The 24,466-nt window shown below is 46.5% G+C and overlaps 1 protein-coding gene across 4 annotated transcripts in view; it reads right to left on the bottom strand.

The window, feature by feature from the left end:
• The window catches only part of PEMT (phosphatidylethanolamine N-methyltransferase), a 92,372-nt gene that overhangs the window by 19,637 nt on the left and 48,269 nt on the right, over positions 1-24,466 (bottom strand). For 3 of the 4 annotated variants that reach the window (XM_053364808.1, XM_053364806.1, XM_053364809.1), the window contains one exon: positions 18,714-18,859. The exons of the other annotated variant lie outside the window; for it this stretch is intronic. In XM_053364808.1, the coding sequence (XP_053220783.1) occupies positions 18,714-18,859 (146 nt within the window). The remainder of the gene's footprint in view (positions 1-18,713; positions 18,860-24,466) is intronic. 4 annotated transcript variants of the gene reach the window in all.

The raw sequence follows: 24,466 nt of genomic DNA, 5'->3' as shown, positions 1-24,466 counted from the left end.
GTAGCATTTATGAACTGAAGGTAGAATTACGATGTGAAAAATAATTGGAAATTAAATGGAAAAATAATTAGATGCAATGGAAATTATAAAGGGACAATTGGAAACCAGGGGGGTGGGGTGAGTCAATCAATGCAAATTTGGATTGGATATCTATGTATAAGAAAATTGTTATTATTAGAAAAATAAAAAATAAAGAAAATTTTTTAAAAGACTCTGCAGCCTTACACTGCAATCCTAAGCATTTTTACTCAGAACTATGTCCCACTGAGGATTTGCTCTGTGGTATGTTTCTGATCATTCTCACAGTTTCCTCCATTATTATTATTATTACTATTATTATTATTATTATTATTATTATTATTATTATTATTATTTCCTGCCTTTTCCCCTGACAGGGACTCATTACATTTTTCTGTTGAAGGTGTACGTGATCCCTTCCCTCACACATTCTTTTTTTACAACAATCCTGTGAGGTAGGTTCAGTGGAGAGGTTGCCATTGGCTCAGGGTGACCGGCGTCAATGTGTATAGGATGTCAATGTTTGGCGAGATCTAACGTGGGAGAAGCTTTGCGATGTAGAATAAGATGTCCCTATTTTCATCGATTTGCAATGACAAACCTAGACAGCATCTTAAAAAGCAGAGACATCACCTTGCCGACCAAGGTCCGTAAAGTTAAAGCTATGGTTTTCCCAGTAGTGATGTATGGAAGTGAGAGCTGGACCATCAAGAAGGCTGATCGCCGAAGAATTGATGCTTTTGAATGATGGTGCTGGAGGAGACTCTTGAGAGTCCCATGGACTGCAAGAAGATCAAACCTATCCATTCTGAAGAAATTCAGCCCTGAGTGCTCACTGGAAGGGCAGATCGTGAAGCTGAGGCTCCAATACTTTGGCCACCTCATGAGAAGAGAAGACTCCCTGGAAAAGACCCTGATGTTGGGAAAGATGGAGGGCGCAAGGAGAACGGGACGACAGAGGACGAGATGGTTGGACAGTGTTCTCCAAGCGGCCAGCATGAGTTTGACCAAGCTGTGGGAGGCAGTGGAAGACAGGAGTGCCTGGCGTGCTCTGGTCCAGGGGGTCACGAAGAGTCAGACACAACTAAACAACAACAACAAATTTTCATCGGAGAAATGTTGGAGGGTATGTAATTCCAGGAACAGGTTCTCACTTCCGCTAAGCTGACTGGGGCTCTGGCTGCGCTGCGTTTCTCAAAATGTACCACTGACCTCCTGCAAAGCAATTTCTCATCTTCTTCTGCCTCCCCTCCACCTTTGGACATAACAGAGAGCTTGTTGCCAGCAAGATAGGGTTGTGAGACGTCCGTTTCAGAAGAGAAGGCAGATAAGGTCAGAAAGGAAAATTACTGGGAATGTGGGTAGCTGCTAAAGAAGCGAGAGAGCCCGGGAGATGTTTATGTACTTAGTTGGGATTTAGATTTATCGCCTGTCCGATCCCCAAAGGTGAAGGGGGAGTGATGAGAAAAGTAACAATAATATAAAAATGTAAGAAAAAGTGGAACCTGCAACAAGATGTTGCAGTACAAAGTGCTTCTATTCAGGATCACAGTTTGTCATTTCATTACATTCCCCCCTACAGTTTTCAACACACAGAGCACAGTAAGCCAAGGTTCTGCAGCCACTGAACATGTTGAGCTCCCCCCATCTTAAAGGTTTCCTCCAATTTCCCCCCTTCTGCAAACTTTGGGGTTGCCACTCAGTCTGTTGATATCTTCCCCTTGTTTGTGGATGAGCCAGTTTTGGACATATAAGCAATGCACTCAGATCCTGAATGCTTGAAATAAGTGGGGGTAATAATAATAATAATAATAATAATAATAATAATAATATTTATATGCCACCGTTATGACTGGGTTGCCCCAGCCACTCTGGGCGGCTCCCAACAAAATATTAAAAACAAAATAAAACATCAGACATTAAAAACTTCCCGATTCAGGGCTGCTTTCAGATGTCTTCTAAAAGTCAGATAGTTGTTTCTTTCCTTGATATCTGGTGGGAGGGTGTTCCACAGGGCGGGCGCCACTACCGAGAAGGCCCTCTGCCTGGTTCACTGTAGCCTCACTTCTCACAGTGAGGGAACCACCAGAAGGCCCTTGGCACTGGACCTCAGTGTCCGGGCTGAACGATGGGGGTGGAGACCTTCTTTCAAGTATACAGGTATTCAATTAAGTTTGCATTTAAAGACAAACCTACCCACACTTTCAGAAATGATATGTAAACCGAAACACAGCCACCCTTTGGAATTTGCAGTTCTTTGAATTTTGCAATGCTGTTCTCCAGTCAGGTAATCTATACGTATATAAATGCATACAGTATGGTAAAGTGTGCATACACCAGCAAAAATAACCAACTAAAATGTGTTATATTAGTAAAAATGGACTTTGCAAAACTGTGTTGATTGGGGGAGCTTGCATATTGCAAGAATGTGCATATTGCAAGAAAATCCTGATAGGTTTCCAAAAGCATTTTATCATTATTATTATATTTATTGCAAACTGATGTGCAAATGTGGAGAAATGAAACGGAAGCCGGGGAAAATGAGAAGCTGAAACTGACAGATTTGACCACTCCCTTTTGGTAACACCGAGAGGGGAGAGATGCAAAATGAACTAAAGGGGATATGAAAACTGCAAACTGAGTGTTCCAAAATTAAATTTTAGAAATTCTCCTAAGTGACCCGTAATTTGCAGACTAATCCACAGTGGCGATAAAGGCACAGGAGAGGAAGCAATTATTTCCTAACTTATAGGTAGATGCTGAGGGGACGAGATGGTAGCCAAACCATCAGCCGGGGCTCCGGCCGTTTGATCACAAGGGATTCTTGTGCTTCCCAGGTCAGATCGAGCCCTGCAGATCCCTTCCTGCTACAAAATGACCCCCCAAAAAATGGCAAGCAAAAACCACCTGCCCCAACACCGTGAAACAAGCATTTGGGTGGCTTTTTGGGCATTCCGAGTGGCAACACACAATACCAGCCAAGCCCATCCAAAGTATGACTCAGCGGGCTGCGGCTCTGATTGCCAGGCAACAGAAAGCAATTGTCTCTGGCGGGTAAAACTTTCCCCCCTGCTATGTCATTAGCCCACTTAGCCGCCTATAGCAACGACCCTGTGTTTGTGTGTGTGTGTTTAATCGGACAGGGGGCCATTCATTCTTGGAAGTTGAAATGTGTTTCTTACACGGCATGAGGCCAGGGAAATTGACAATTTGACCCAGGTAGTAATAGTAACAAATTACAGTGCTTTGTTCTCTCGGTGGCTGCCTTTTAGCCCGCTATCTGGAAACACTTTGCTAATGTCAATTAAGCACAGATTTGAAAAGAAGTGTCAACTTCATAGCAAGAGGGGGGCAAAACGAACCGGGTCGTGTTTTACGTGACTCACTCCAAGGCCATAATTTCTACTTTTCGAAAGCACTTTTGATATCCAGTGCAGTTTAGAATCCTTGATTTGTTGAGCGAGAGAGAGAACTCATTAAGATTCCTGCATTCTTTCCCTCCCCCAGTTAGCCGGGCACAACCTTTCGGCATCTCACTTTTCTTGGAAACATTCAAAGGGCCTATAACAGAAACCCATGTCCAGGCACAGCGCTCAGAAAGTTCAGGCAAATGAACAGGGTCTGTGGGTGGTTTCAAGGACCCTTGAACTGCAAGGGTCTGAAAGCCAACAGCAGATGCTCAGTAGATATCGGATCTGGCCACAGTGACCTATGTCTTAAGTTACATCCCCTCGAATTACTGTGACGTACAATATGTGGGCTGCCTTTGAAAAGGATCGAGGCTTGCTCGAAATGGACTGCAGCTTAACAAATAATAATCTATCAGTCATATCTGTACCATAGATTTAAAGTACCTCTACTTATGTATCCCTCTGGATATGAAATCTTCAGGTTATGGCCACGGCAAACCAGGAAGTGTATACTTCCAGGTTTCGCAGCACGCTCATGCGCAGAAGCGCTCTGCGCGTCTTGCACATGCGCAGAAGCACTCAATCACGCCACGTGCATGTGCAGAAGCGCACCTCTGTTTACGTTATTTTTGGGGTGCGAACAGACCCCATGAATGAATTAAGTTTGTATCCGGAGGGTCCACTGTACATTTGTACCACTTCAAGAGGGATACCTCCAACCCCAAAGAATCCTGGGAATGGTAGTTCACCCCTCAGAGAAGAACAATTCCCAGCACTCCTAAGAAACTACAGTTCCTGAAGGATGAAGAAGTCCCCACCAAGGAACAATGAGTAAGTAAACTGATGCTGAATCGGCAAAAGTTAACAGCTAAAAATACGAGAACTTAAGGATGATTGCTTTATGGAAGAATGGAAGCCTTTGTTCCCCCTCCTGGACTATTTAAATATTATGGCGTGATGGAATTCACAACGAGGATTTGAACTATGAGCAACAGAAGGAATCAGAGGTTATTGTTATTACTGTTATGATATAAGAAAGAGAAGATAGGGTGCTGCAAGGGGAAGATATAAAAAAAAAGCTCCATGGAAAATGGGATGGGAAGTCGACAGAGTAAGATAAATATCTGCCTCCATTTCTTCTCCTGGCAAATAGAAGGGGAAGAAATGGAGGCAGTGAGAGATTTTACTTTCTTGGGCTCCATGATCACTGCAGATGGTGACAGCAGCCATGAAATTAAAAGACGCCTGCTTATTGGGAGAAAAACAATGACAAACCTAGACAACATCTTAAAAAGCAGAGACATAACCTTGCCAACAAAGGTCCGTAAAGTTAAAGCTATGGTTTTCCCAGTAGTGATGTATGGAAGTGAGAGCTGGACCATAAAGAAGGCTGATCGCCAAAGAATTGATGCTTTTGAATTATGGTGCTGGAGGAGACTCTTGAGAGTCCCATGGACTGCAAGAAGATCAAACCTCTCCATTCTGAAGGAAATCAGCCCTGAGTGCTCACTGGAAGGACAGATCCTGAAGCTGAGGCTCCAATACTTTGGCCACCTCATGAGAAGAGAAGACTCCCTGGAAAAGACCCTGATGTTGGGAAAGATGGAGGGCACAAGGAGAAGGGGACGACAGAGGACGAGATGGTGGGACAGTGTTCTCGAAGCTACCAGCATGAGTTTGACCAAACTGCGGGAGGCGGTGGAAGACAGGAGTGCCTGGCGTGCTCTGGTCCATGGAGTCACGAAGAGTTGGACACGACTAAACAACTAAACAACAACAACAACATTATGTATTGGAATTTATATGTGAAATTTCTGGAAATTTAATAAAATTTATCTGAAAAAACAAGCAAACTACAGTTCCTAGGGTTCTTTGGAGAAAGCCAAACTCCCTCGGTTTCAATTCATCAAGCCTGAAGAATGGGTGGGAGGGAGAGAGGGAATATTTATCCAATTCCCAAGGTGGGGAGAAATAACCCAATACAAATCTTATAGATTTACTGACGCCAAACCTGCTGATTGCTGGAGCCTGAAGAGCAGGCTGGCAACACATCTGATGCTACTTTGCTCTCAACAGAGGGATCATTATTCTGTTTTCCTGCAAGAAAATTGCTCTTTTCCTCCCCATAATATCAGCTTCTTCGGTGCGTACGGATGCTTCAGAGAGGATTTGCTTCCTGACATGGGTTGCACATCCTGAGCATCTTATCTCTGCAGAATTCCAGAACATAATTCCGGTAATATACAAATCTTTTGAAGTCGGGCAGGAGGAAACAACAGGACAAAGGGAACAAAGTATTATTGGGGGTGGGCGGGGGGGGGGAGGAAAGTACGGATAAGGAGAAAGCAGTTGCTAAGCTTTGTGCTCTCAAAAAATTGCAGGCAGCTGTGCTGGACCAAAACCAACAGTGCCTTAAGTGGAAATTAGTTACAAGGAAGGGAACAAGTTTTTGAGTGTGTCCATGTTGTCCATCAATATGTGAGTTTGGAGAGAGGGGTTGTGGGAAGGAGGGATAAATAAACTCCTGTGTACAATGAGAAGTCCAAGCCTGCGTTCTTGCACGAGTTCTTGGGGTCAAATTAGAGATGTTGAAGATCCATGAAGAAGTTGCCCCATTTCTGTATGTTTTGAAAAAGCAAGTGGAGAGACAAGCCATTTTGCTCCCTCTCCCACTAGAACTTGTGGGGACCCAATGAAGCTAAACTGCTGGAAGATTTGGGACAGGAAAAAGAAAGGACTTATTCCCGCAGCACAGCATTCAACTGCAGAACTCCCACTGGGGGCAGAGACTGTCACCAACTTGGATGGCTTTGAAAGATGATTAGGCAAATCCGGGGAGGATATGGCGATATCAATGGCTGGTAGCCAAGATGGCTATTGGAGGCCTTATGTCTCTGTGTGCCAACACCGGGGAGAGGGCTGTTCAGCTCCTCCTGTAAATATCCGCTCGGTCATTGTGAGAAGGTTAGAGGCCTTCTCTTGAGATACGCTGCCAGTAAGGATTGAGAGAAATGGCTTGTCAGACCATTTGTTGCTACACCACATGAGGTGCCAACTTTGGTCCAAGGTTTCTGGTTTTGATCTACTGGAAAAGCCTTCATTTAAAGGGGGGGTCATAAAATCATAGAAGGGACCCCAAGGGTAATCCAGTCTAACCCCCTGCAATTCAGGAATCTCAGCTAAAGCGTCCCTGACAGGTGGCCACCCAACTCTGTCACGGTCCGGTCTACGGGCGATCAAAGTCCTGGCTGAGGACGTCGGGACCGGGGGCAAGATGGCGGGGTGGGAGCAGAAATGAAGGTCCAGAAGCCAGGGGTCCGAGGGTCAAGAAGCAAGGAGTCACGAAATCAAGGGTCTGAGGGTTGAGAAACCAGGAGTCAAGGAGCCAAGGTCCGAGAATCAGGAAGCAAGAAGCCAAACGCAGCAAAGCAGAAAATGAGTTGCTGTGGCAAAAAGCTGAAGGGAAATGCTGGCCTTATATCCCTTCCCTGCTCTTGCCACCAGGTGCAGTGAGTTACCAAGCGGCCTCACCTGTGCAGCCGTGCCTTGCCTCTCCAGAACAAACTTAGGAAGGCCCCAGTCCTGCGAAGCCCTACTGGTCACAGGGCCTGGCTCCTGCAGGCACTCCTGCCAATCTCTGCTTAAAACCTCTAAGGAAGGAGAGTCTACCACCTCCTGAGGGAGACTGTTCCCCTGTCAAACAGCTCTTACCAACAAAATGTTCTTCCTGATGTTTAGTCAGAATCTCCTTTCTTGTAATTTGAAGCCATTGGTTTGAGTCCTACCCTCTGGAGCAGGAGAAAACAAGCTTGCTCCCTCTTCCATGTGGCAGCCCTTGAGATATTTGAAGATGGCTATCACATCTTCTCTTTGTCTCCTCCTTACCAGGCTAAACATACCATCAACCATTCCTCAAAAGGCTTGGTTTCCTGAGGTGCACACCTTCCAGCTTCTCAACATCCTTCATAAATTCTGGTGCCCAGATTTGGACACAGTATACTCCAGGTGTGATCTGGCCAAGGCAGAATAGAGTGGCACTGTGGGTTAAACCACTGAGCCTAGGGCTTGCCAATTGGAAGGTTGGCGGTTCGAATCCCCGCGACGGGGTGAGCTCCCGTTGCTTGGTCCCAACTCCTGCCAACCTAGCAGTTTGAAAGCACGTCAAAGTGCAAGTAGATAAATAGGTAGGAAGGTAAACGGCGTTTCTGTGCACTGCTCTGGTTTTGCCAGAAGCGGCTTAGTCATGCTGGCCACATGACCCAGAATAACTGTCTATGGACAAACATCGGCTCCCTCAGCCAGTGAAGCGAGATGAGCACCGCAACCCCAGAGTCATTCGCAACTGGACTTAACTGTCAGGGGTCCTTTACCTTTTTATTACTTCCCTTGATCTGGACACTATACTTCTGTTGATGCAGCCTAGGAGAGCACTAGATTTGCTGCTGCATCACACTGTTGACTCATGTTCAGCTTGTGGTCCACCAAGAGCCCTAGATCCTCTTCACATGTACTGCTAGTAAGCCGGGTGACTCCTATCCTATATTTGTGCATCTGGGTCTTCCTGTGTGGAACCTTGCATTTGTCCCTGTTGAAACTCATGTTGTTAGCTTGCGCCCAGTTCTCCATTCTGTTAAGGTCATTTTGAATCTAAATGCTGTCTTCTGCAGCATTAGATACCCCTTCCCAGTTTGGTGTCATCTGCAAATTTGATGAGCATCCCCTCCATTCATCCCATCCAAGTCATTTAGAGAGAGAAAGAGAGGGAGAATGAATAAGAGAATAATGTCTTTGACAGACCAATTAAGTCAGGGGTGGGAATCCTTCTCAAGCAAAGAAGAAGAAGAGTTTGGATTTGATATCCCGCTTTATCACTACCCGAAGGAGTCTCAACCATCTCCTTTTCCTTCCTGCCCCACAACAAACACTCTGTGAGGTGAGTGGGGCTGAGAGACTTCAGAGAAGTGTGACTGGCCCAAGGTCACCCAGCAGCTGCATGTGGAGGAGCGGGGAAGCGAACCCGGTTCACCAGATTACGAGTCTACCGCTCTTAACCACTACACCAAACTGGCTCCCACATTCCCATCTGGGAAACCTTTTGAGGGCCGCATGCCAGAGGCAAAACTGAGCGCAGCAACAAATGTTTCGTTTGTACAAAAGGCTAGTTTCTACACACCACATTCATCAGAGTTTGTCATCCGACAAAAGGCACTCAAGCTACGAAGCGGAGCCAGTCAGGGAGATGCTCTGGGGAGGGTTTCAAGGACCACATAGAAAGGTCTGGAGGGCCACATTTGGTCTCCAGGCATGAAACCCCCCCACCCCTGACTTAAGCCTTCTTCAGGCCCAGAAATACAGGTTGTTGTTGTTGCTGTTGTTGTTTAGTCGTTTAGTCATGTCCGACTCTTCGTGACCCCATGGACCAGAGCACACCAGGCACTTCTGTTCTCCACTGCCTCCCGCAGTTTGATCAAACTCATGCTGGTAGCTTCAAGAACACTGTCCAGCCATCTCATCCTCTGTTGCCCCCTTCTCCTTGTGCCCTCCATCTTTCCCAGCATCAGGGTCTTTTCCAAGGAGTCTTCTCTTCTCATGAGGTGGCCAAAGTATTGGAGCCTCAGCTTCAGGATCTGTCCTTCCAGTGAGCACTCAGGGCTGATTTCCTTCAGAATGGATGCGTTTGATCTTCTTGCAGTCCATGGGATTCTCAAGAGTCTCCTCCAGCACCATAATTCAAAAGCATCAATTCTTTGGCGATCAGCCTTCTTGATGGTCCAGCTCTCGCTTCCATACATCACTACTAGGAAAACCATAGCTTTTACGAAATACAGGTTAGTTGTCTCAAAAGGGTTCTGATGGTCTCTCCATTTTGGTACTAATGCAAACGACCACACAAGATTGGTACCGCTTTTCTAGTCAGGAAATCTGAGGCACCAAGTCCTTCCACCTTTTTGTGAAGCTGCCCACTGAGTCTTAGCTGATTCCCGATCTCTCTTACTAATAACTTAACAAGGGAAAAGGAGAGAACACGATGGTTTTGCTCCAGTCACAGTGCCACAAAATCTTTGTCAGTTGTTGTTTTTTTATGTGTTTACAGCGGGAATAAATACTATTAACACAGAGCTGAGATGGTCGCGACTCATAAGCACACTCTCCTGCCTGCACCTTTGCCACGAAAACCTCATTACTCCCCTCCAAGAACACATTAACCAAGAGGAACGGCAGAAAATAGGGCAAGCATCTCGGCGAAAACTAGGCGCTGGAAAGTACGATTCCAGGGAGTGCCAGCCCCTGTCACAATGGGCCCAATTGTGGAGGAACAATGAGGAGGAAAATGCTGGGGCGCTGCCCTACTGACTGGCTCAAGCACGCACACAAAATTAGCCAGCACTCAAGAAAGAAAATGGGCCCACTTGAGGTCAAAGTGAAGATCCCCAACTGTTGCAAAATTGAGGCCTTGAGCTACCCCTACTGTGAAGGAAATTAGGAAGCCACAGAGAAGTGATTTAGTGAGAGTGATTCACGATGTGCCTCTCCAACCTTTCAGCCTACATTAAAGAGCCCTTGGTGCCTAGTGGTTGCTAAGTGCTTTAATCCTAAGATATATAAGAGACAGCTCTAATTGCCTCATTAGGAAACAGCAGTAGCCAACGTGGCGCCCTTCAGGTGAGAGAACTACCACCAGCCCCAGCCATCATCGCCAATGGACAGAGGGGATGGGAGTGTCTTTCAGAAACATCTGGCGGGCACAGAAACCCCATCATTGACTGTATTATTCTAGCCAGATGTTTGCACAGTCTCTGCTGCCATCCTATCCCAAAGACTCTTTAAGTAGGGCCTTTCTGCATTGGGACGGAGGCTGTGCCTTGAGCCTTGCTCCATGTCGTCAACTCTCCTTCCTCCATCCTCCAGTGTGGTTGTCACCAAAGGGAGGACAATGCACAACCAGGGGTCTTTGCGTGTGTGTGTGGGGGGGTAACCAGTCTGGCATAAGTCAAAAAAGGTGACGTCGTGGAAGGTTGGTGGTTCGAATCCCCACAACGGAATGAGCTCCCATTGCTCTGTCCCAGCTCCTGCCAACCTAGCAGTTCGAAAGCACACCAGTGCAAGTAGATAAGTAGGTACCGCTGTGGCAGGAAGGTAAACAGTGTTTCTGTGCGCTCTGGTTTCCGACAAGGTGTGCCGTTGTGCCAGAAGTGGTTTAGTCCTGCTGGCCACATGACCCAGAAAGCTGTCTGAGGACAAACACTGGCTTCTTCGGCCTGAAAGCAAGATGAGCGCTGCAACCCCATAGTCGCCTTTGACTGGATTTAACCATCAAGGGTCCTTTACCTTACCTTTGTTTTTTACCCTACATGGGAGTGATGTGCGAGTAGGGCTCTAGTTCACTTTTCTTGAGGAGATGAGAGGGGCACATTTTATGAACGCAAGGCGAGCCTGCTGGGTGAGGGCAGTGGCCCAAAAGAGTCCAGAATCCTGTTCTCACAGTGGCCAACCCGGAAACCCACAGGCAGGCTCTGAGCACAAGATCATTCTTCCTTCCTGGGGTTTCCAGCAACTGGTATTCAGAAGCATTGCTGCCTCCAACTGCAAAGGGGAGAAAGTAACTGCTGGGGCTAGTTACCATCAACAGCCCTCTCTTCAAGGCCATCTAAGTCGGTGGCCGTTGCTGCCTCCGGTGGCAGCGAGTTCCACAGATCAAACACTCACTGCTCAGGTCAAGAGGCAGCTGAGGAATCCTGGGGGGTCTCCCTCTGTGGCTAGAAAATGCTCCCTTCTCCCCAAGAACATGCAGATTAATGAGAGCAGAACAGAGACCAGAGGTGCGCAGGGGCAGTTTGAGACTGCTTGGGAAATATCTGGGAGAAGAGGAGCCTTAGAAAGCATGGATGGCAGGGACCGACAGTCCTGGCAACTGCTCTATAGGGGCAAGATCAGTGCTTTCCCCCCCCCCCAAAAAATGTTTAGGGGCACTTTCATTTTGACTCAAGAAAATAACCATTTTCCATTGGTACCTCGGGTTAAGTACTTAATTCGTTCCGGAGGTCCGTTCTTAACCTGAAACTGTTCTTAACCTGAAGCACCACTATAGCTAATGGGGCCTCCCGCTGCTGGAGCACGATTTCTGTTCTCATCCTGAAGCAAAGTTCTTAACCCGAGGTACTATTTCTGGGTTAGCGGAGTCTGTAACCTGAAGCATATGTAACTTGAAGCGTCTGTAACCCGAGGTACCACTGTATAGTTTGAATCAGGAAAAATAAATACAGTAAATGGACAAAAGTACAAAGAACATGTATTAGCTTAGGGGTCAGCAACCTTTTTCAGCCATGGGCCAATCCACTGTCCCTCAGACCTTGTGGAGGGCCGGACTATATTTTGAAGGGGGGGGGATGAACGAATTCCTATGCCCCACAAATAACCCAGAGATGCATTTGAAATAAAAGCACACATTCTACTCATGTAAAAACACGCTGATTCCCAGACCGTCTGCGGGCCGGATTGAAAAGGCGATAGGGTCGCATCCGGCCCATGGGCCTTAGGTTGCCTACCCTTGTATTAGCTCCACACATTCCACATTGCTTCACACACTGACAATTCACCGTGCTGGAGAAGAAACTAATTTTTATTTTTATTTTTAGTTTCTTCTCTCGTTAAGATTCACAAAACGCTTAGGGGTATGTGACCCCTTTATCCCCCCCAGGAAAAAAACAAAACACTGGGCAAGACCTACTGGGAAGTGTTGCCAATTTGAATGCCGTTTCCTCGAAGAAAGAGCGAACTTCACCGACAACGGACCCTGCTTCTTCGTGCTGACCTGCGCCCTGACACAGACCCACATGTGGAACTCAGCTCCCCTCCCTGCCCACTCTGGCGCCCTTCATTAACCACATGCCCTCTGGAAGGCTTTTGACATGAGCTGGTTTATTGGCTTTGATATAGATAGATCATTTATTATGGTCGGAGACCAGCTTATAAAACACACTTGGGGGTACAGTCCCAGAAGGAAAACAAACACTTAAAACAATGTACGACAATAAATTTAAAATTCATAAATGCGATAAGCGTATAGACACTTAAAACTTTAAGATAAACTACCACAGAGAGCTGACCCATGGAACCGAGTTTGGGGATTTTCTTAATGAACTAGTTTGAGTCGGGAGATGGTCTGTGCCTACAGAGCTGTACACAGAATCTGGTGACCATCCGGGTCGTCTTCTGATCTTTGCCTAACAGGAGAAGGGCTTTGATATATTTTAAAGGCAGCTCAGTGGTAGAGCATGTGCTTTGCAAGAAGGACCCAGGTTCAATCCCTGGGCAGGAGTGCGAATGCTCCTTGCCTAAAACCCTGAAAATCTACTGCCTGTCAGTGCAATATTGAGCTACAAGGACCAAGGCTCCGAATTCACAAAAGACAGCTTTCCTATGTTCCTGAGCACCTTCCTCTGGGCTGCTTCCGCACATGCTTAATTGTCCGGGAACGAGGCATAGCAGGATAACTCCCTCCCACTTCCAAATCCAGCTACGCCACTGACACGCCCTGCAAACTGGGTGCCATGCGGCTGTTGCGGGCAGAGAACATGCCTCTCCCCACCTCTCCCTGTCTGCCAAGGCTGTGCTTATGAGCATCTTCGGCGTCAAGAAAAAGCCCCGAGAGAAGGTGAGGTCACACCTTGTGAGGCTCATCCTGACTCACCTGTTTTTGCGTTTCAGTGGAAATGACACCCAAGTTAAGTCATCCCGGCTGCGATGAATCAGACCTTCCGCAAGCAAGCTGGAGACCCCACTACGCTCGCTTAAGATGGCGCCGACCCCAATTTTTCGCCCAGCAAGGGGGGAGGGGAGGAGGTAAGAAAGGTGATTCCTCTCCTGTTTGTCACGGCCCCCGTTGTGTATTAAAATAAATGGAAAACACATCTTCACGATTTGAAATGCTTGCCTGCAGGTGGGTTCATTTAAAAGACCCAAGCCTCCGTTTCCATTAATGTAGAGCTGTCACGGTGTGCAGCACTTTAAGGAATAATGGAAGGAATCCCCATTCCATAATGACAGGTCTCTGCCCCAGGAAGCTTACAATCTGAATGTTGGTGGTAGAAGAGATGAGCATGGGGTTTCAGGGTGTGGGGTGGGAAGGAAGGCAGAAGGATAAAGAGAAGTTGACAATATACAAAAGCTGATCTGCAAAGGGCTCCATTTCAGGTGGGGACGGGGGCAAAGGGGTTAAAGCTGCCAGAGGCTTAATGGAAAAGATGGGAATTTATGCAACCGGACTTATATAAATCTGCGTGCCTGAAAGAAAGGATGAAACCCCGACAACTTATGACCTCCTTTCCAAGACCAAAGAAAGATTACAGATGGAACCGATTTATCTGAAAAAGATTTAGACGGAACCGAAAAGTTCTTGGATGCTGAGTGGCAGGAAAGCCTTGATCTCCACTACAAAGGAACACAGCATGGTGTCTAGGAAAGGGGACCCCAATCCCCACCCCACATGTTGTGGGGCAGAAGGAGGGATGCCTCAAAGGGAGCCACAGAGAGAACAAGGAGCTAGAAAACAAGCCAAGAGGCAAAGCCAGGAAAGAGAATCATTCCCCAGGCAAAGTCCCACCTCTTGAACAGGAAACTGTTAGCACCACTTCCTGTTTAGGAGAGCCAATCACCAGCTTGGATGGGCAGAGCTAGTGCCATCACGGGGACCTGTTTGCTGCAGGGATGGGGGACCTGTGGCTCCTAAGACTCAAATCCCACCAGCCCTGACCATTGGCCAGGATAGCTGGGGCTTATGGAAGTTGAAGCCCAATAACATCTGGAGGGCCACAGGCTCCCAAACTCAGCTTTACTTCATAGGGAGGAGCCCCAATTTGCAGCCCTGGTCGACCCCAACATGAGGCAGCTGTGCCCAGAACCACAGGTCGCCTGGTTCTAGCCCCAGTGGCTTCAAATAAAGTACAGTGGTACCTGGGTTTATGAACTTAATCCGTTCCAGAAGTCCGTTCTTAAACCAAAGCATTCTTAAACCAAAGCGTGCTTTCCCATAGCAGCGGGGGACTCAATTTACAAATGGAACACACTCGACAGAAAGTGGAACATGTTCTGCTTCCAAGGCAAAGTTCACAAACCGAAGCACCTTCTTCCGGGTCTGCAGCATTCTTAATCCAAGGTCTTCATAAACTAAGCTGTTCTTAAACCAAGGTAGCACTGTACCGGATCAAGGATTGTATTGCGGCATCTCCTGTCCCAGCAACAAGGGAGATGAGGATTTTTTTGTTTCTGTTGAGAGAGCGCAATGCAAAATGAAGCCCACTGGTAAGAGGGCGAGAGCGGGGTGGGGACATAGGGTCTGCAGCACAGCTTAGGGGAGGAAATGCATGTTTTCTGACAGTTATGGGCTCCCAAGTCCATGGTGCTTAGTATGATGATGATGATTTATATTAATTTTATTTATATCACACCTTTTCTCCAAGGTGACATGCATGGCTCACTTTCCTTTAATCCCCACAACACCCTTAGGCTGAGAGGCTAGGACTGGCTTACAAAGTCACCTGGTGAACTTCATGGTTGAGTAGGGGATTTGAACCCTGGTCTCCCAGGTCCTAAACTGGCACTCCAACCACAGCATGAGCCCAGAGAGCTGCTATGCTTCCTCAAGGAGAGATTTCTGCCCTGATCTGTGAGGGTGTGTGGGCATCAGAGCCCACCTACTCACCTGTGAACCCCAAGGAGATACCTCTGCCAGCCGGCTCTGACATTTAGTCCAGACTTCTCAGGGGATCGAGGCAGACACAAGAAGCTCAAAACCTCATTACCATCAAGGACCCAGAAGACAACACTGGTCCTCTTTTGGTCGCAGTTGCAGGAGAACTATCCATGGTCCTGAACCCACACCCAGATCTCCCTCCTAAGTGCTGACTTTTGCCTCGCCATCCCACAGATAAGGGGGAACAAGGAAGTATCCATCTCCCCTCGCTTGCGGTATCACTTCTCCAGAGGAATGAATAGGATCAGAATAGAGGCCTTTGTAGGGAAAAGCCAGCCAGTGGAAGGCAAGGGTGCTCAATTCCATGTTATTTTAATTTGCTGCTCCTCCCTCACTCCAACCCACTATCAGTTTAGGGGCTTAACACAGGTGGTGGGGGGACAATTCAAAATGGTTAGGAGGTGATGGGGAAGACTCAAACCAGTGGCTTCAAGTTACAAAAAAGGAGATTCTGACTAAACGTCAGGAAGAACTTTCTGGTGGTAAGAGCTGTTCAACAGTGGAATGGTCTCCCCTGGGTTGTAGACTCTCCTTCTGAAATATATTTGGAGTCGAGAGTGGATTTCATGCTCTTTATTCTGCTCATAGTGGTGAGGAGGAATGGAAGTTCCCCCAGAATGTCTGCCTTATATACATTATTTACACAATGGGCCCCATGTGATTGGCTGATTCCGGGATTCTCCTGTAGGCCAATCAGGTTGCGGATTCGCTTCCACCTGGAGCTGGATTGGGTGGCTCCTGTGGACCAATCAGACTGCTGCATTCTGGATCCTATTGTTCTAGGACCAATCAGACTGCTGCATTCTGGATCCTATTGTTCTAGGACCAATCAGACTGCTGCATTCTGGATCCTCTTGTTCTATGACCAATCAGACTGCTGCATTCTGAATCCTATTGTTCTAGGACCAATCAGACTGCTGCATTCTGGATCCTATTGTTCTAGGACCAATCAGACTGCTGCATTCTGGATCCTATTGTTCTAGGACCAATCAGACTGCTGCATTCTGAATCCTACTGTTTTAGGACCAATCAGACTGCTGCATTCTGTATCCTATTCAACTCAGTACATAACACCTTCCTTGAAGGTTTTTAAGCAGAGGTTGGATGGCTGTCTGCCATGGATGCTTTAGTTGAGATTCCTGCATTGCAGGGGGTTGGACAAGATTGCAGACCCTTCCAACTCTACAATTTTGTGATTCTATCCTTGCATTTCTGCTCTAACAACATGCAAAAAATGAAGTTGGCTTTATTTTGGTTTTCTGCATCGTCCCCACTTAACTTTGCTGATTGGCTTAATCACTGCTGAAGTAGTCTTACCTTTTGATAGTCTGGGATATATCTCCTCCAAGTCCTAATTCAGCAAACCAATTATTTCTGCCATAACAATATTACTACCTCCCATTCTGGCACTGAAATCACCCACCACGGTATTAGTTGTTAATGGGCGTTCTATCATTCTCTCTAACTTAATGTCTAACAAAGCCCACAGATTGCCCCAGAGTCCACAAAGTAGTCTGAAACTGGCACCGCTGAACACTTGGAAATAAGGAGAGAGAGAGAGACACAGTTTGCTCTACTTTCACATTTAAGCTTGTTGAGGCTGAAATAAAAAAATTAAGGTCTTATATATATAATAAATGTTCATCAATGTACCAGGCAAACACGTACATAAATATATAAACCACATGTCTGAAGCAGCAGAGGAAAACAGCCCTGGAACCATTTTGACTCCCAAACTGACCAAATGTTTTCTCTGCAAAGTCAAAGGAAAATGGAAAAGCCTCCCCATTGTCTTTTCCTTCACAAATCCTGTCTTAAGGGTATGTCTGTGTATGAATAGGGTGAGCCTGTGACCTGGCTCAGGAACTAAGTATTTATCATTCCAAAAGACTGGCCAGGCTCCCCAGGGTATCCAGTCAAGTAAGCATTAACAGGTAACCTGCCAGACAGGAGGTAAACAACGACAGGAGGTAAACAATGCACTCAGATTTCTGCTGTAGACTGCCTTTTCTATGATATAGGTATGATGTGTCTGGGGGTGGTCTTGGACTCCAATTTAAAATGTCTATATAAGGGCGGGCACACCTTTGTTCTGGGTCTCCCTCCTTTCCTGCATGTGAGGGGAGCACCTTGTTGCAACAGTTCAATAAAGATCAGGCTTACTAGCTGCTTTGCTTCTCAACATTCTCTGGTTGGCCTCTGTTCTTTTCTCTGAACGATAGAGAACCTACAAAGGACTCTATAAGGGCTCTTGTGTCCCCCATAAGAGAATAAGGGCAGATTTTCGTTTATTACAAGGTGCAAAGGGACATTCTACCATTACTTCTTCCTTTGCTGTTAACTGTGCTTGGATTTATCAATACTGTTGTGTTTATTTTTCGTCTCTCCCTCCCACCAGTCCTTTTGCTGTTGTTTTTCACCTTGAGAATCCCTGAATTGGAAGGTGGATTACAAATCAAGTTAATAAGATGACCATCACAAACTCCATGTGAAACAAAACAACAAGCCATATACTTCCCTTGTAATTGTGTCATTTTACCTGTGGAGCGCTAGATCACAGGCAAAGTCTAGTTCCATTGTTTGGAAGCGATCTCTAGATTAAGGGATTAGTCACTGGAGAAAGTGCTACCTAAAGCTACCTTCACAGCTTAGGTCCAGGTTTTCTGAAAGACCATATTCCCGCACATGAACCTGCCTGGGTTTCAAGATCTTCTGGGGAGGCCTTCTCACGGTCCTGCTACCCTCAAAGGAATGTTTGATGGGGACACAGGAGAGGGCCTTCTCGGTGGCTGCCCCCTGACAACTTTGGATCTCCCTTGCTACAGAAGCCAGCTTGGCTCCCTCCTTGCTGTCCTTAAACTGACAGGTGAAGACATTCATGATCCAACAGGCTTTCAGGAACAAGCATAGGATTGCAGAGTTAGAAGGCACCACCTAGTCCAATCCCCTTGCAATGCAGGAATCTTTTGCCCAACGAGCCTGAGTTTAAGAGTCTCACACTCTTACCAACTGAGCTTAAATGCTGGCCTTTTGTTAACGCATCTCTAACTTAATGGTGTCAGATTTATGTCTGTTGACGTTTGCACCAGGATGTATTTTAATTACAGTGGTACCTCGGGTTACATATGGTTCAGGTTACAGACGCTTCAGGTTGCAGACTCCACTAACCCTGAAATAGTGCTTCAGGTCAAGAACTTTGCTTCAGGGTGAGAACAGAAATCGTGCTCCGGCGGCGCGGTGGCAGTGGGAGGCTCCATTAGCTAAAGTGGTGCTTCAGGTTAAGAACAGTTTCAGGTTAAGAACGGACCTCTGGAACGAATTAAGTACTTAACCTGAGGTACCACTGTATTGCTTCCAACTCGTTTGTTTTCATCGTTCTGTATTTGATAACGGATGGTTTAAAATGCCGTAGGTTCAAATATAAAAATGATTTCAGTAAAAATTTAAAATGCCGTAGGTGCTGCCTTGCATCCAGAACAAACAAGCAACAAATACATAAACACGTAGTCTAGCAAAGCGACCTTTAGCCTTACCCAAGAATGTTCCAATGAATCCCAGGGCCAGGAAGCTGGAAGTGACAAACACGATGCCTATGGACATCAGGGCTACACTGGTGTAGTGCGCCAAGAGGGAATCCAGGGCCTTCAGTTTGGGCTGGCTCTTCATGGCTTCTGTGAAACTGCAAGGAAGGGAGAGGAAGACCAGCGGTTCCTGGTTATCTTGTCTCATTCTCTGCTCTCTCTCTCTGCTTACCAAGGCATACTGAATAAACACACGTAACCGGCTGTACCTTTAAATAAATAAGGTATACTATTCATTGTATCAAATTGTAGATCTCAACGGAAGTCTCATAAAGTTCAACGGAAAAAGCAGAAGACCCAGTGGATCAGTTCATTCTCTAGTCAGTTCATGCAATAAGGGCCATACATGTGTCTATTCCACCTGTCTGTTGATAGAGTCCAATAATCCACATGAAGGGTTGTTACAGTTCCACAGAATCCTTTCACAGAGTCTAAGACAAGGATTTCCGGAATATTAGCCTTGTTTCGCCATCTTAGGCTTCATCGGTAGTACAGGCTAATATGTAATATTACAGGATAGTGGATCTTATAGCATAGTAGTGGTTTGGAGTCCTCCCTTCTGGGTCCGTAGACCTGACAGCATGGTCAGTGCAGCATACTAGTTGGAGATAAACACACAAAGTGCGAAATTCCCCATTTGACTCTCGCCTCTGCCACGAACTCAGACCGCCTTGGGCAAGTCTCTCTCAGCCTCAGTTTTCCCTTTCTGCAAAAATGGGGATATTTACAATTGCTATGGAAATTATTCAAACCCCCCAAGTTGCATTTTCAGCTGGATTTGGGGGAACCACTTAAAGCGTCCGTTGTGTTGAGCTATTTCAATTGCTCTTGTTGGGTTTGCTCATTGCAAGCAGCTGAAAGTCTGTAAATTTTGATAAGGAACCTGATTTGCAATGGGGGTTGAATAACTTCGATTGCAACTGTATCTATCTTATTAGTTGCTCGTCGCCCACAAGTCTCCAAGCGGCTTATATTAAAGGAAAAATATATGTACATATATTCCTTCTCAGTAGTGGCGCCCACCCTGTGGAACACCCTCCCTTCAGATGTGAAGGAAATAAGCAGCTATCCTATCTTTAAAAGACATCTGAAAGCAGCCCTGTTTAGGGAAGTTTTTAATATTTAATGCTGTATTGTTTTTAACACTTGGTTGGCAGCCGCCCAGAGTGGCTGGGGAAACTCAGCCAGATGGGCAGGGTATAAATAATAAATTATTATTATTAGTAGTAGTATTAGTATTAGTATTATTACATACTTAATACCATAGTGGGGTAAAATGAGAGTGAGATGATGTAATACTTTAATATTTCATGTGACATGCAACTTACGGAGAAACAAAAACATCGCACCAGCCCCATAAACAGTAGCAAACAACGTTAGCAATATGCATTAAATAAGGAATACTCCAAACCACTAATAATATTGCTCTACTTTACAGGGTGGTTGTACTGATTACAAGATGGGAAGCATTTTTTTGTATAAGAACGAATGAATGCTGGAAATGTAAAGAAAAGGAAGGTATCTTCTACCACATGTGGTGGTAAAGGCTTTCTGGGAAATGATATGTAATGAGTTAAATAAAATGTTCAAAAATACCTTTGTTAAAAAACCAGAAGCCTTTTTATTGGGCATAGTGGGTTTTGAGGTATCAAGGGAAGATAAAAGACTGTTTATATATGCAACAACAGTGGGAAGAACCCTTTTAAGCCAAAAATGAAAACAGCAAGAAGTACCAACGAAAGAAGAGTGGCAAATGAAGATGATGAACTTTGCAGAACTGGCGAAGCTGACAGGGAAAATCCGAAACCAGCAAGATCAAGTATTCCAAAAAGATTGAAGTGAATTTATACGCTATTTGAAAGATTATTGTAAGCAATTAACATCACTAGCAGGGTTGTCCGAAGACTTGTAATGAGAAATTTTCTCCCCTTCTATATTCATTTAAATTTTGAGGTATTTTATGATGAGTGTAATTAGAATTGGAAAATGTACAAAATGCAATGATACAAAGGTTAATTTGCAGCGAGAGGGAAGGAAGTTGATAGGCTCTAAGGAGCCAGAGCGGTAAAGTAGATAATAATAATGTGAATGTATATTGTATTACTAAATAGAAAAGCAATAAATATTATTTTTTAAAAAACCAAGATGGGAAGCATTTTCAGCTCTAGCTTCATGTGATATAAGTGCTTCATATCTTGGCCAAATATTTGAGTTTCTTTTGCCAGCTGGAACACAATGTTGAGTCAGCCCCACAGAGATGCCTGAAATTATCCCAAGAAAACTCCATGGTGCTTTGAGCTTTTCAGCAGAGATGAGAAACCTCCAGATGCTGTTGGACTCTAACTCCTATAAGCCGCAGCCAGCATGACCAATGGTTAGGGACGATGGCAGCTGGAGACCAGGAATATATGGGAGAAGGTCATAGGGTTCCTTCCTGGCCCCACATCATCCTTGGCCAACAGAGCTCTTACTGTTTCTCAGAAAACTGAAAAATACGGTAGTCCCTGGGTTGCAGTACGAGTGGAAAGTTTCACTGTACACTTGACTCCCTGAGGGTGGCAGGATAGTTCGGGCCCACCTGTGATCTTGGGCAACTGAGTCCCGATCAAAAACATCCATCTCAGACAGGAGTTGAGAAAGGTTTGCTCTGTTATCTGGTCCTTTCCCCCACTCACACTTTCAAAATATCGCATAGCTCACATAGCTCACATATCGGGCACAGTGTCAATACATTTTCCACAGCTGGAGCCTAAAATTAGATATTTGGAGAAAGGTGGTGGTAAACAACGGAAAGCCCCTTCTGGAAAACTTCCAGTATTTATTTTTAAACTAAAACAGTGCAAGCGTCAGGTCTGAAGTGGGATCAGACCAGGACAGCAACCCTAGGTCTACTATTTCCACACTGTTGGGGATCGCAAGCAGGGAGAGGGGGCTGCTGAGGTCAGATCCTGCATGTGGGTTTCTCAGATGCCTCTGGTAGGCCACTGCAAGATCAGGGTCCTGGAGCAGACAGGCCTGAGGCAGCAGTCTTTTCTTACCGTCTCACTCGGCTCTGGGCAAGAGGACCAGCTCTACCATTAAGCAGAGTTACCGTATTTTTCGCTCCATAAGACGCACCTGACCATAAGACGCACCTAGTTTTTGAGGAGGAAAGCAAGAAAAAAGATATTCTGTGCAGAGCATGTAAGCAGCTTTCGCTTTTCTTGCTTTAAATCCTTCCGTCCCTCCTCCCACTTCGCTCAGAAGCCAGCAGAGCAAGAGCGATAGCTGCGCGGTGCCTCTTGTTCTGCTGGCTTCCCAGCAAAGCGGGATGAGGGCCGAAAGGGAGCCCTTACAAGGGAGTGCTGAGCAGAGCCTGGCAGCGGCTCTTGCTGGCTTTTCCGGGAGGTGTGGGAAGGGACACAGGGCAGACCGTCAGTCCCTTCTCCTACCTTGCGGGAAAGCTCCCAAAAGCCGCACACACGCTCCACGTGGCTTTTTAAAGAGCGTGCGGCTCTTGCTGACTTTTACGGGAGGTGGGGAAAGGGACAGAGGGCAGCCCATCAGGCCCTTCTCTCTCCTCGGGGAAAAGCTCCACGCGGCTCTTTAAAGGGAGCGCTGAGCAAAGCCTCCAGTCTGCATTCGCTCCATAAGACGCACACACATTCCCCCTTACTTTTTAGGAGGGAAGACGTGCGTCTTATGGAGCGAAAAATACGGTAGATAGCTGGTGCCTGAGGGCAGACCCAAGCCATTCCCCTCTGGGCTCAAGGCTTGGCAGAAGAGCACTGGAGACCCCTTTCAAGCCCACACCCCCATGCCCCGTTTGCTCAGGCTTCAATGCTTAGGCCATTGCTTCTCAAACTGGGGTCTCCGTCTGTTGTTGGACTACAACTCCCATCATCACTGACCCACTGGTCCTGCTAGCTATGGACGATGGGAGTTGCAGTCCAACAACAGACGGAGACCCCAGTTTGAGAAACACTGACTTAGACAAACAAGGGGTTCCATCCATCCAAATCTTGTATGAGGCCACCTGGTGTTTTGACTACAGAGAAGAAGGAAACTGTTTGCAAAGGGTAATGGGCCATTTTCTCCCGGAGTAATGATTTGTGGCTTCTGAATCATAGTTATTATTTGCACAGCGCTCGAACTCAGGTCTCTTTCCCTTCCTGCCTCCCCCCACGTCCCCTCAGAACTGGTAAATAAACTCTGCAGCTCTGCGCCATAACAACAAACAGCGACTTTCTCGGCAGATGGAATCAGTCCAGCATCCGTAGTCAATCTTGCTGGTGACATCTGTTAAAAATTCAGCTGGAGCCATCAACCAACCGCCTTTGCTTTACGGTTAACACAAGCCTTGTCAACATAAGGGATCTCTGGGTATTATCCTGCAACATGGTGTTGACCTCCAGCTCTGGGACTGTAATAATAATAATAATAATAATAATAATAATAATAATAATAATAATACATTTACACCCCACCCATCTGGCTAGGTTTCCCCAGCCACTCTGGGCGGCTCCCAACAGTTTTTTATTATTTTTTAAAGCAATAAAATATCAAACATTAAAAACTTCCCTGTACAAGACTGCCTTCAGATGTCTTCTACAAGTCAAATAGTTGTTTATTTCCTTGACATCGGGTGGGAGGGCGTTCCACAGGGCGGGGGCCACCACCGAGAAGGCCCTCTACCTGGTTCCCTGTAACCTCACTTCTCGCAGAGAAGGAACCGCCAGAAGGCCCTCGGCGCTGGGCCTCAGTGTCCAGGCAGAACGATGGGGCTGGTATATCCTTCAGGTATACAGGGCCAAGGCCATTTAGGGCTTTAAAGGTCAGCACCAGCGCTTTAAATTGCTCTTGGAAAGTGCAGGCAGAACTGGAACCAATCACAGCCACAGCCAAACTGATGAACTAACCCAGAGGCCGTCACCATGGCGCCCTGCCGGATGCTGTTTGGACCGCGGGCTCCATCATCCCTGACCATTGTCCCCAATGGCCGGGGCTGATGGCAGATGGGGTCCACCATGCGAGGGACCATGCTGGCGGCCCTTGCTCTAACCACTACACCCCACACCCTCCTGCGGAAACTTCCCTCTCGAGCCTGGCTTAAAGTTCAGGAGCTCCAAGACAAAGTGGACGCCAGTGAGGGGCTGGAGGGGGTTGACCCGAACTGCAACGAGGAGAGGGGAGAGATAATTTTAGCAAGGGAATATACGGGCAGAGGAGAAATAGATGCCAAGAAAAGGGCACTTGTTGTGATAACAGTTACATACTGACCCAAATAACACGTAACACCCAAGCAGGACTTGTTAGGAAAGCAGAGTCATTATCAGCCATGGAAAAGAACTGTCTGGCAGCGAGGCCGGCAGGAGAGGCTGGTTTTCTTAAGGAAAGCGCCAGGTATTGGGCTTATGAAAGGCTTGGCTCTGACACCTACCGGCGGGAAGCAGGTGGAAAGCAGTCAAGACACAATAGCTGCCCCCTTCCAGCCAATGAGAACTCTCCCTCTTGGTCCAATTTACACCTTTTCGGGGGGGTTTATGCCACCCCGGCGGGTCTCAGCTTTCCAGTTAATGTGGTAAGCAGCGATTCCAGCAAAGCGTCAATTGTAAACGGCAGTGTTGGGTCATTTTTGGCCCAAAGTTGTTGGGTTTCGTCTCAGGTTTAGCTGGGGTCACTTGGTGTTGGGGGGTTGGGAATGAGGGCAGCTTGCCATCGTGCTA

The sequence above is a fragment of the Podarcis raffonei genome, chromosome 14, assembly GCF_027172205.1.
Source record: "Podarcis raffonei isolate rPodRaf1 chromosome 14, rPodRaf1.pri, whole genome shotgun sequence".
Classification (NCBI taxonomy): Eukaryota; Metazoa; Chordata; class Lepidosauria; order Squamata; family Lacertidae; genus Podarcis; species Podarcis raffonei.
Note: the sequence above shows the minus strand (reverse complement) of the source record. Positions and strands in the feature narration are given on the sequence as shown.